Source organism: Pantherophis guttatus, chromosome 1 (genome assembly GCF_059756535.1).
Source record: "Pantherophis guttatus breed Tessera chromosome 1, ASM5975653v1, whole genome shotgun sequence".
NCBI classification, from domain to species: domain Eukaryota; kingdom Metazoa; phylum Chordata; class Lepidosauria; order Squamata; family Colubridae; genus Pantherophis; species Pantherophis guttatus.
In genome coordinates this window covers 96,223,981-96,237,248 of record NC_142063.1, presented here as the reverse complement: position 1 = coordinate 96,237,248, position 13,268 = coordinate 96,223,981, and the positions used below count along the sequence as shown (strand labels likewise).

Here is a 13,268-nt window from a genome sequence, read left to right as displayed (position 1 = left end):
CTTTCACTCTTCAAGGAGATTGTCCCAAAGGTGTTCATGGGAAGTGAAATGTCTTCAAAGAAAAAACAGAAACTCCAATGGCCTCTTTAAAAAGCACCTTTGGGACAACCATGACCTGGATGATTGAGAATCTCCATAGACACTTCAAGGAGGTTGGGCTTTGGTCATGCCAGGTTCTGTGAAGCAGTTATGTCAAATAACTGTTATTCTTAGCCATATGTTCTGCTTGATTTCAGGGTCTGCTTCAGGGGTGGGTTCTAAATTTTTTTACTACCGGTTCTGTGGGCGTGGCTTATTTTGTGGGTGTGGCTTGGAGGTCATGTGACTAGGTGGGCGTGGCTAGCTGGTCAGAGTCATTTCTGGAAGGTCCTCGCACGTACGACCAGTCCTCGCACGTACGACCAGTCCTCGCACTTACGAACCGACTCATTTGTTTGCTTTTAACACTGATCAGCTGTAGGATGGCCCTTTGAAGCCCCGCGGCAAGAGTTTAAACAGTTTTTTTCCCTCTAGTCATCAGCTGGGACTCAGGAGGCAGCAATAGATTGGGGGTGGGACCAAATAAAAGGTAAGAATAACGTGTGGGGGTGGGGGGGTGGGGGGGGGAGAACTGGTTCGGTGACGTCATATCGTCACTGCTACCGGCTCGGCCAAACCGGACCGAACTGGGAGGAACCCACCTCTGGTCTGCTTGTTTTGCACAGCCCTCACTGCAATTCTTATGGTGAAGCGGTTAATGCATGATGCAACAAGGAATTTAATTTTTCAGCCAGCTTGTCAATGAAGCTGATGCTGATTTAGACAGAGGGGGACTGACTTGCCCAAAGTTACCCAGATGCCATTCTGTATCTAAAGCAGAACTAGAAATGGGGTTTCCCCACTCCTATTCCACCAGCTTAATCACTACATCATTCCATTTCTCTCCCATGTCAAATGGCTCACCCTATCCTTTTTTCCTAAGACCCAGCTATATGCAATTCAAACATCCCAACATTATAACTGAGATTATTAATATGATATCCTTTCTATAGTTCCTTTCCCTACAAGACAGTGTGGGTAGATTAATAGATCAAAAAAAAAAAAAACCCCAACATTTAAATAATCCTATGAATCCAAATCTTATTTTGACAAGAATCTTAAAAATTGTTGTATGGAGATTCTCAGTCATCTAGGTCAGAGGTTTCCAACCTTGGCAACTTTAAGACCTTTAACTTTAAGAACTTTAAGGTCTTAAAGTTGCCAAGGTTGGAGACCCCTGATCTAGGTCATAGTTGTCTCCAAAAGCACCTTTAAGGACTTAAAAGTTGTCCTGTACTTAGTCTCAGGATGTTAAGGTCTGTAGCCAAGGCATGATGCAAATCTACTTAGTGACACTAGGGATTGAGTAATTTTGAGTCAGTAAGCATGAACTCAGCAACCTGTAATTTAAACAATTGTTTGCTGGGATCTGCATAAGCTGATCAAAATTTTAGGTATACATGTGATTTTACTACTGAGGCCTACCCTCACTCTACAAAAATGCATGGTGTGCTATCAGAGTAAATAGATGGGCATAATCCTCTTTGGCAATAAACTTAGAATGAAGAACAGCTTGGAAGGAGAAGCAGGGGGGAGGTAAAAGCAGGTGTGTAAAAGCAGCAGCAAAAGAAGAACCCAAGGGAAGGTTCTTGTCCTGTTGATTGACAGATAAATTCTATGGCAGTTGGTGGCTTCTGCAGTACAATGACTGTTGAGCTCGGATGAAAATTGTTGCTGACTCAAAATCTGCATATAGAATAATAATTGAGTAATTACTAGGTGAGTCAAGCCCAGTGGTGGGATTCAGCCAGTTTGCACCACTTTGAGAGAACCGATTGTTAACTTTCTGAACAGTTTGGTGAACTGGTTGTTGGAAGAAATCATTAGGGCAGAGAACCGGTTGTTAAATTATTTGAATCCCACCACTGGTCGAGCCATTAGGGAAGTGTGGGTTTTCTTGAGGTGGGGGGGTGAAAAAGGAAAAAAAACCCATTTCTAACCCTTCTTGAATCTGCACATTATTGACGAACAGATCTCTTTCGGGTCATTAACCTACTTGACACAGAGCAATGAGTTGGGAACTGAAACCCTTTGGGGCCAGGTTTGCATGTCCACTATGTACGGGATAAAAATATTTGTACCTCTCTGACTTACATACTACAGTTTTGGCAGAATTAGAGATGGATAAACCATGCCATCATCTAACCTTATTATGGATAATTTTGAGCTTTGAGGATGTTGACAATCTGCTAGAAAATTGTGGTTTACATATGTGCTCCTCCTCTTCCAGCTGATGATACTCTTTGGGACAAGGCTTATAGTACTGTCCCAAAGTGGTCAATTTCTTATAGAGAAATAAGATAGCTTTGGTGGTCCTGAGAGAGGCAGGGCTGAAACAAAGACAAAAAAACCCTCCAATCTTAATTGCTAGTCTTTGGCCAATTACTGTATTCAATTTTGAATACATTATTCAATTCAATAAATAAATAAATTCAATTCAATTGAATACAATTCCCATTTCTGAGTACTCATTCATTTCAGTCTGTATTTTGGATTTAGTTTAGGACGGAATCCACACATTTATTTATTTAATTTGTTTGTCAAACATGTACAAGATAACAAGTATAGATATGAACATAAACATGAGCAAAGGAAGTAAATACAGATAAATGGGGACAGTAGGACAGTGACGGTAGGCACGCTGGTGCGCTTATGCAGGCCCCCTTTAAGGACCTCTTAAGAATGGGGTTCAGTCCACAGTAGACAGTGAGGTTGAAGCTGTGAGGGTTTGAGGCTGTAACAACGGAGTCAAGTAGAGCATTCCAGGCATTGACCACTCTGTTGCTGAAGTTGTATTTTCTGAAATCGATTTTCTGCAAACATCCTGAAGACTGAGAAATTCCCTGAGAATGGGCTCCAGCACGAGTCTGAAAGCTTGGAAGAACAAACCTCTGGTGACGATGACCATCTCAGATGAGATCCTGCAGAATTCAGAATCCTGGTGATGCTGGAAGATGACTTACAATTTCCAATTGTGATCAGCTCCTCTTAGAATGGACATAAAGGGATAGAACAATGTTTGTCAACCTTGGAACTTTAAGAATTCTTAAAGTTGCCAAGGTTGAAAATCAACATAGGTTAGAAAGAGATGGCTAGAGGTTTTAATTCTTGGTTTCCAAGATGCCATCTTATTCCCATACTTTCAATATCTACTTGAAACCGCTCTGACAAATTGTCCAATGGTATAGGCTAAGGTATCATCAAATGCAACTCATTCCATCATTTAATCCAGAAGTGGGTTCTTTATTACTGGTTTGCAATGGGGCCATGCGCGCGTGCTAGTTTCGCTCGTGCGTGAGCATGCTCTTCTGTGCATGCACAGAAACGTTTTTATGATGTCAGGGTCAGTGGGCGGAGCCTCCCGGCGGTTTTACTACTGGTTCTATAGAACCGGTGCGAATCGGGGGCAACCCACCACTGATTTAATCTAAGAAAGCAAATGAAATCCTCTGGGCAGAACTGATATGCATTAAAATAAATAGAGCTCTCTGGGCTCCAAGGCAAACTACCAATGATAACTTGGGAGCTTAAAACACACTAACACAGCACCCCAAAAGCAATCTAAAATTATTATCTAAAAAACTGTCCACAGTTAAGATCTGGGGGGAAAATCTGTAAGAAGCTATTTGTATTAATTAAAAAATTACTTAGCAGAAGTTGTGTTTTTATGTTCCCTTTGTTTTAAATAGCAATTGCATTGTTGTATGCTTTGTAATCTAGAAGTGGTTAGGTTAGAGGACAATGTACAAAGGTGGATTTTAAAAAATCCATTTCAAAATAAAGAAGCAAGCAAATATGCATGCATGCAACTAACGCCATTAAGATCTAACTTTTGCCAAATGAAAAAAGGAGCACAGTAGCTTTTCTATTAACAGAAGATCACTTGGTTTTTATTTATTCTGTTTGGCTTATCCTCAGCAAGCCAAATTCATGATCTTTGTATAAGATCTAATGTTGATTTATAAACTTGCTATTCCTTATCCATGTGAGAAACTCTTGGCCTTTTTTTTTTTTGTACTAGCTTTCTCTGAGGTAACAGACTTCTAATAGATTATACTATGGAATCCTTGGTGCTCCCTGAACTTGTCTATTTGCTTGCAAATGTTTCATTACTTAACTAGGTAATGCCATCAGTTTGAGTAAGTGAGGTTTGCTCCCTGTTTATATACAGCAGCTTGTCCTTCTGGTGTTGGTGGGGCTGTGATTTTCTCCTTGGCAAATTCTTGATTAAGGTATTATTTTCTGCTTTATTGTTTGCCTAGTGTTAATCCTTGCTTATCTGGGTTTTAGCTGCTGGAGAGAATGTGCTCTGGTCTTTTGTTTCCTCCTTAGCTTTTTAATTGTCTCTTTTGAATGGTATGTAAATATTATACTATAAAACCAATCATCCTCTTTTGGCAGCATTAAGGTGAGGAATTGGGGGAAGTAACCATTAGCTCACCTCTCTAGAAAAGCAGATATGCATGATCAGCTCTTGAGGGTATAAATGAACATCTCACTAATGACTTTTTTTAAAAAATTGGTTGCTTTCAAGAGTTCTTCAGTAACAGCCATTAACATTTGTATCAAAATATAAAAATATCAGCTCAAATGTAGTTGTAGCTTTATTGCTGTAGAAGATCCTTAATGCTTGTTGTTTGCATTTAAAGGGTCTTGGAATAAAAACTACAATGAAATCTAAGAATGGACGGAAGTCCTTAACCTGCACTTGTGGAAACATCATCAGACTATGGTTTCTCTTAGGACTCTTTATATTATTAGCTATGATCTGGAAGCAGGGCAAAAAGAGTTGCAATTGCTCCAGAATGATAACACCCATGGTAAGTATTCAAGAGAGAAAAAAAGAGTTGTGGATATAATTCTGCCTAGTGTTTTTTTTTTGTTTTTTTGTTCATTTTAAATGTTCTATATTCTTGCAATAGCAACTAAAAATGAAATAGTATAGTCTTGTTTTGGGTGGTGCGATGGCTCAAGATACGGGTTGTCAGGGCTGTTGGCCCGAGTTTGAGACCCGAGCAACCTAACAGTTTGAAAGCATGCAAGTGCTAGTAGGTATCGCTTCCATGGGAAAGGTTACTGCATTCCATATTTTAACGCTGGCCATATGATGACGGGCTGCCTTCGCTGAGAATCGGAGATGAACACTGCCCCCTTGAGTTAGTCACAAAACCTTTAAACCTTTTATATTTTCTTAAGATGTTTGTATTTTGTTTTGCTTGATTTGTATTCTTCGAGGTGCCTGACTTTTCAGTATCTGTGTGTGGGTGTGTAGCAGGGGTGAAATCTAAAATTTGTTACTACCGGTTCTGTGGGCGTGGCTTGGTGGTGATGGTGGGTAATGTGACTGAGTGGACATGGCCAATTTTTTTTTTAACTTTTAAAAGCATTTTTTCTACAACCTTAAGAGGTTGCAGAAAAAAATGCTTTTAAAAGCCTCTGACGATCCCATCTGAGCTGCGCAATCATCAGAGGCTTTTTTTTTACTTTTAAAAGCATTTTTTCGCCTGAAGAGGTTGTAGAAAAAATGCTTTTAAAAGTTAAAAAAAAACAGCCTCTGATCATCGCGCGGCTCAGCTGGGCATGGGGGGTGGGCTCAGGGATTTTTGCTACCGGTTCTCCAAACCACCTGTCACCATTGCTACTGGATCGGGCAATCTTGTCCAAACCGGGAGCATTACACCCCTGGTGTGTAGTATATGTGACACATATGTGACACTGAAGATGAAACTCAAATACCTTGGCCACCTAATGAGAAGGAAAGACTCACTGGAGAAGAGCCTAATGCTGGGAAAGATTGAGGGCAAAAGAAGAAAGGGACGACAGAGAATGAGGTGACTGGATGGAGTCACTGAAGCAGTAGCTTCAGTGAGCTTAAATGGACTCCAGAGGATGGTAGAGGACAGGAAGGCCTGGAGGAACGTTGTCCATGGGGTTGTCATGGGTCGGACACGACTTCGCAACTAACAACAACAAAGTACAATTAGAGTAGCATTGGAATTAATCATGCTTTTTTTTCTTCCGATCAATGGTGTCCGATTCTTGGAGACTGCCTAAAGAAGTCCCTGCAGTTTTCTTGGCAAGGTTCTCAGAAGTGGTCCAAGGTCTCCCTCCTGGGCCTGAGAGAAAGTGACTGGCTCAAGTTTATCCAGCTGGCTTTGTGCCTCAGGCAGGAGTAGAACTCACAGTCTCCAGGTTTCTAGTCCCATATTGTAACCACTACACCAAAGTGGATCTCATGTATTAAATATGTATTATTCTTATGAAGTATTTCAATATAAAATGTAGGTTTAGAGCAACTCTGCAGAATGTCTATGGTTCGACAGTTGAGGCATAGGCTCATGCCTAGACTATAATCGGTAATACTAGACAAACATTTGCATAGATGGAAACTTTCAACTAAATGAAAGTTTAGAATATAGAAATTGAGAGGCAAAGAAGTCCCTGCAGATTTTACACTGGTGGTCATTTTTGACTCTAAGGGCAATGCTCATCTTCATTTCAAGGCCACTGACACAGGGCTGTCTAGGGATTTGAACTGCTGAACTACTGACCTTACAATTGACAATCTCAGCGTCTTAGCCACTGAGCCACTGCTCAGCGTCCTTCAGCTGAGCGATAGCCAGATGTAATTCTACCTCTTTTAGAAAGACATTTGACCTTGATTGTATTGACTCTTAAAGTTTCAATAAGGATTCCCATCTGTTTGCTGGAAATTTACAACAATCAGACTTGCATCTGTAACCATAACATCTGAGCAAATTTGATCTAATGGTTAAGTGCTGGACTAGGGGTACAGAGATATGTGTGCCTCATCCAAAGCCAAAAGAATGACTTTGGACTAATCTTTGTCTTTTAAACTTAAGGAGAAGACAATGGCAAACCAAAAATGGTTCCAAGAAACCAAACAGCCAGGAGTCAAGTTTCATTTGAAAATACACAGAGCCACACACACAATTCCAACGCCTTCAGTGGTTTGCCTTAAGTGTTGTTTGGAAGCATGAGAAGCATTCTCCCGATTTCTAGATTTTGATTTCAAAAAACATTTCAGTGACTGAACTATTTTAAGATGAAACAATATCCTAGAACAAAGTAGCAGCAAACTCTGTTTATATTATGCCAGGAAAGCTATATGGTTGTGTCTCTGTAAGTCAACTGGGTTTGTCTTGAAAGGTGACTTTTTAAAGATATGTTAACAATCAAAGACAGGAATAAGACTGAAGTGAGAAATAAAGGGGAAATAATAATAAATTTAAAAAATTAGGAAATAAAATGTATAAAACCGAAGTGAAAGAGGATGTAATAATGAAATATGGGGAGTATAATAATGGAATTAGTAGTAAGAAATGAAGTAGGAAAATAATAATTGCAATTATAAATCAGTAAAGGAAAAAGCAAACCAGGCCCTGCTTACTTTCCTGTTTCTGGCTCACCAACGTTTGATAGGAGACTTTGCCAATCTCTGAAAAAAGTCAAATAATGACCTCTGCCAGTGGTTCTCAACCTTTTCTTCACCATGAGTCCCCCTTAAATACCTTTTGTGGCCACAGACCATGGCCACGGATCCCCAAGACTTAACTCAAGTTTTAAATCATAACTTTTCTTCAAGCCTTCACTGACCCCCTGAGATGACATCACGGTCCTCCCCAGGAGTCCGCTGAACGCAGGTTGAGAATGACTGACCTCTGCTATTCTAGGATACAGAGACTGACATACTAAGTTAAAGGTGATGATAACACTCAATCAACTACAAACTGAGATAATAGATGCCAGTAAACAAATATGCTTTTTTACAATTAAGGTTACAGGAAGAAGGAAGGTAATAATTCCCAAGTATCCTTTTTGGAAGAAACCAGGGGATCAAAACATCAGTGTATTGGAAAGCGCTTGGGGTCTTTTACCCATTACATATCAATATCTTGCTGGATCCCCTTCCTCTGAAATGAGTAAGTATAGGCTCTTTTTCTATAACACGGTTATTAAATTTATCATTCTTTTCATGTACACATTTCTGGAATGGTGGCTTGCCCAAACATATTTTTTATTTATTTGTTTTATTAAATTTATATCCCATCTCACTATCCTGAGACTCTTACAAATTTACAATTTCTAAGTACTCCAAATAACTCTGAACAGTTGGTGGGATATATCAAGTATAACCCTAGAATAGCAATAGCCCTCTGACTTACAGTATATATCACTTCACAGTGCTTTGCAGCCCTCTCTAAGCAGTTTATAGTGTCAGCATATTGTCCCCCAACAATCTGGGTCCTCATTTTACCAACCTCAGAAGGATGGAAGGCTGAGTCAGCCTTGAGCCGGTGAGGATTGAACCCCCTAGCAGTCGGCAGAATTAGCCTGCAGTACTGCATTCTAACCACTGTGCCACCACGGTGTCATGGCCCCCTCAGACCCCAGTTCGGAGGAGGAGGAGTTGGAACTGGGACCATGCGACAGGGAAGGCATGCCAGGGGCTGAGGACCATGCTGTCCAAGGGGTTGGGGAAGGTGGTTGACCAGACGGAGGGCTGCCTATCTGCATAGATGCAGAGGAGGATTGGCTGCTGACCAGCAATGGTGCTGATAGGCAGCTAATCTCCTCTGATGAGAAACAGCTGTCTACTCCACTTGATCCAAGAGTAAGGAGAGTGGAGCATAGGCAAGCCGTAGACAAGTGAAGGGCTGCAAGGCTACTTGGGAGGTGATCACCCCACCCCACCTCACAAGGAACATCTGGAGGGGAGGCCAGGAACAATTGTTTGCTTTGGCTTATGCTCCCCTGGCTTTGACTCATGCCTGTTGCTGTTACCCTTGCCTCGCTTGGAAGATTGCTCTTCACATTTTGTTTTGGACCTAGCATTTTGACCTGCATTTGGCTTTTGCTTTACTGTGCCTTTGGAACTGCTTCTTGTCTGGGATCTGTTTCTTGTCTTTCTCGGCCCTTGTCTTGTGCCTGGACTCTGCCTTGTGGATGGGACTTGGAACCCTGGACCTTGCCCTGTGAGCATATTCCTACTCTGTGGGCTTTCTTTGTACTACCAGGGCTATATTTGGGAGACTGAGGGTGGCTGCCTTCAGGGTAGCATGGGGGTGGAGCCTTACCGGTCATTGGTGGGCTGTTGGCTGGAACATTTGTTAAGAGAAATAAAGAACTCTCTAGAACTTGACCACCTGGGTTATAAGACATGGCTCATTGAAGAAGGAAGAACACTTTCGTGATACAAGGTATTTTCACATTTCCCCAGATTTTGATGGCTCTGTGAGGGTCATAGAAAAGATTAGTTACGAAAGGTGTGATATATTAACAGACTTATATTCATGCTTTTCTAAATCCATCCATTGTATACAAGAAATTTGCATTGAGGAAAAAAACTCTGAAGCTATCACTAGATATCAACAAAGGGCCACATTTCTTTACCTAATGATAATTTGGACATTTGCAGCCCAAATATGATATGCAATTCCAGCTGGCAGGGTACAGGAGAGGTGCCCCTGCCATGGCTCCCACCCTTTGGAAGATCTTGCCTCCCCCCCACCAATGAGATCTGCTTCCACCCTCCTGGCTTTCCACGAGAACCTGAAAACCCAGCTCAGCCAGTTGGCTTGAGGCCATAAAGGGGGACTATCATGCTGGAGATGGTTGGTGGATTAATAGAAGATACCACCTCCACCTCCCCTGAACATCCTGCTTCCTCCAGCCTCAACTTTAATTGTAATTTGTGTTTTTGTTGTTATTAGAAATATCTATTTTTCATGGTTTTATTGCTTTTAATGCTGCCCAAAGGCACAGTGGTGAGATGTGGGGGGGGGGCAAATAAATAAATAGATGACAGATAGATAGATAGATAGATAGATAGATAGATAGATAGATAGATAGATAGATAGATAGATAGATAGATAGATAGATTATAAAGATAGATAGATGATAGATACATGATAGATACATGATACATGATAGATAGATTATAGTTTATAGATTATAGAGAGAGAGAAAGAGATAGATAGATAGATAGATAGATAGAGATAGATAGATAGATAGATAGATAGATAGATAGATAGATAGATAGATAGAGGATAAAGATAGATTTATAGATTATAGATTATAAACAGAGAGGATGATAGATGATAGATAGATGACAGATAGATATGATAGATAGATAGATAGATAGATAGATAGATAGATAGATAGATAGATAGATAGATAGAGGATAAAGATAGATTTATAGATTATAGATTATAAATAGAGAGGATGATAGATGATAGATAGATGACAGATAGATATAGATAGATAGATAGATAGATAGATAGATAGATAGATAGATAGATAGATAAACAGAGATGGTGATAAATGAGCCTTGGTAGTACAGTGGTCTAAAGCACCCTGTTATTAAGACCAGCTGCCTGCAATTACTGAAGGTTTGAATCTCGCCAGGCTCAAGGTTTCCATCCTTTCTAAGGTAGGTAAATTGAGGACCCAGTTGTGGGGGCAATAAGCTGACTTTGTATAAATATACAAAAGGATGAAGGCTATTGCTTAGCACATTGTAAGCCGCCCTGAGTCTCCGGAGAAGGGCGGCATATAAATCAAATTAAAAATAAAATAAAATAAAATAAAATAAATGATAGTTAGATGATAGATAGATAGATAGATAGATAGATAGATAGATAGATAGATAGATAGATAGATAGATGATAGAGATAGAGATGATAGTCTTTTCTTGTATCTCAATCACAATTTGAGATTGGAATCTATTCTTGTACTAAAGAATAATCTACCTAACAGAGCTTCCCAAAGAATCCATAAGAAGTGCTTGGCACAAAGGATATGCTCTATCATTGCTATATGCTTGTTTTATCTCTTTTTTTTTCCTAGAGTTCATGAGCATTGGAATCTCATCAATCTTCAAAAAGAAGGAACAGCATTTATTGGCGACAATTGAGTCTATTTTCAGTCACTGCTCTCCAGAAGAACTGAAGAAGATCCTCCTAGTGATATACCTTGCTAATAATGATTCTGAGCTAAATGTCGAAATTGCAGAAGAAATTAAAGCAATGTTTAGTGAACATATCAATGAAAAAAGGTTACTTGTTATCCAAAGCTCTATAACAAGTTATCTTCCATTCTGGAATTTCAAGGAAGGACAGCAGGACAGCAGGGAAGACATTGGCTACGCAGCCAAACAAAATGTGGACTATGCTTATTTAGTTAATTTCTGCGCCAATCTGTCCCACTATTATTTGATGTTGGAAGATGATATTGTTTGTGCCTCCAATTTTGTATCCATCATACAACGTTACTTACATGATACAATGGACCACTGGACCACAGTAGCATTTTCCACACTGGGTTCGATAGGGAAGCTCTATCATAATTCTGATCTTATTAAGTTAGCCAGATTCCTCTTGTTGTTCTATCGTGACATGCCTGTAGACCACCTTCTTGAACTCTTTCATAAGTCAAGGGTTCAAAACTCTCTCATAATCTTCCGGCCTTCCCTTTTCCAACACGTAGGGAGGGTTTCTTCATTTCACAATATCGAAACTCAAATCAAGGATCCCGAGTTTGAAGAAGATTTGGGAGACTCGGGAGATTTCCTTAGTGCTTCATGTTTCACAAATATTCCCATCGTTTTAAATTATCCTCCGGAAAATGTGTGCCCTCCTGGGAAAGGTGCCTTTTGGGGCAAGGAGGTGGCAGCAAATAGCTTTTTCACCATTGTTTTTGGGAATCCAATTATTGCCCAGAAGATTCTGATTTATACAGGTTCAGCTGAATATGCTAAGGACATCCTCTATGATGGCCATGTTGAAGAGGGAAGACTCAAAGTCCATTCGGAAAAGGGGCAAACGTGCCTGATTTTTAGAGAAATAGGAACATTTAAAGATGGACGTTTTGAGTTGGAAGATAAGCAAAGAAGCAATGACATAGAGTGCCTTCGAATTCAAGTCACAGCACCGCAAAAGGAATGGCTGAGAATAAGGAAAATTAACATTTGGGTGAAGAAGTACTGAAATGCACGTTTTCTTGTACAAGCTAGTTGCCTTCATTGTAACTGTAAGTTTTAATTCCTGATTTCTGTAATTGAAGAGCAGTTTTGTTTCTCCTTAATTAAAATAAAACGTGGAAGGCAAAAAAAGAATAAAAGGAACAGAAAAGTAACATTGCAGCATGATCATAGTTTTTCGCAAAGACTAAGGCTTTGAATTTTTTCCCTTAAAAATATCTCATTTCTGATTATGGCAGAGCATTTAAATATTCCTAAATGGGCCAGGCTCAGCTTTCCGATATGATACTAAGGTGCCATTGTGGCTGTGGGCTTTTTCTGGAGTGTCTTAAGGTTGCTTGTCTCGCCAAAGTGTTTTTTTAAATAAAATGGTCAGCTGGTATACCACAAAACAAAGGGCCACGCTCAGATGTAATTTCTAATAGTTTCTCCTGAGTTTTGCAGAGGGACATCTGTGGAAGAAGGGAGTGAGGATGTGCGTTTAAAATTTTAACATGGTGGCTTCAGCCATGCAGTTGAAAGCCTTTCTTTCATATTGAAAAGGGCAATACTTCAGTCATACACAGGGTGGGCTTCAAAATTTTTAGTAAGGGGTTCTCTGCCCGGTTTTGGGTGGGCGTGGCCATGGTGGACATGGCTTAGTCTGCCTCCTGCACCATGGAGGGGCCCGTTTTTGCTCTCCCCGGAGGCTTTCCTCGAGCCTCTGGGAGGGAGAAAATGGCCTCCCCAGGCTGTGGAGGCGCTCTGGAGGCTGGAAATGAGCCCACTTCCCGAACTTCCGGTAGACCTGTTTTTTGCTGTCCCCGAGCCTCCGTGCACGCCCTGCACTTACCTGCATCCAAAACAGGACGCATGGGGATTCCTGGGAGGGAGGGGTGGGTGGGCAGGGCCAGTCAGGAATGGAATTTGGGGGTTCTCCCCCAAACTGCACAGAATCTTAGCTAGAGGTTCTCCCAAACCCCTGCGAACCCCCAGCAGCCCACCCCTGGTCATACAGTTCTGGCCACCATTTGAGTTTTTCTAGCCTCTTCCATCCAAAGATGCCTCTGGTATCCCATCTTATTATACAAAATAAAAATGATAGTGAGTTGCAAAGCGATGCAACTTTTTCAAAGTGTACCCACTTACCTGGAATAGAATAAGTAATTGTGAGAGGGAAAAAAATAAATCTTAAAAGCTGAGAAGCAAT

The 13,268-nt window shown here is 40.6% G+C and overlaps 1 protein-coding gene across 2 annotated transcripts; it reads left to right on the top strand.

The window, feature by feature from the left end:
* The first annotated feature begins 1,673 nt into the window (after positions 1 to 1,673).
* On the top strand, positions 1,674 to 12,234 carry LOC117665346 (alpha-1,3-mannosyl-glycoprotein 4-beta-N-acetylglucosaminyltransferase C-like). 2 transcript variants are annotated; one of them, XM_034417109.3, is made up of 4 exons: positions 1,674 to 1,797; positions 4,728 to 4,898; positions 7,877 to 8,021; positions 10,948 to 12,234. In XM_034417109.3, the coding sequence occupies exons 2-4, from the start codon at positions 4,749 to 4,751 to the stop codon at positions 12,084 to 12,086; spliced, it is 1,434 nt and encodes a 477-aa protein (XP_034273000.2). In that variant the 5' UTR covers positions 1,674 to 1,797; positions 4,728 to 4,748; the 3' UTR covers positions 12,087 to 12,234. The 2 variants fall into 2 exon arrangements, with proteins under 2 accessions (XP_034273000.2, XP_034273001.2); XM_034417110.2 differs by lacking the exon at positions 1,674 to 1,797 and adding an exon at positions 3,096 to 3,272.
* The last annotated feature ends 1,034 nt before the right edge of the window (positions 12,235 to 13,268 follow it).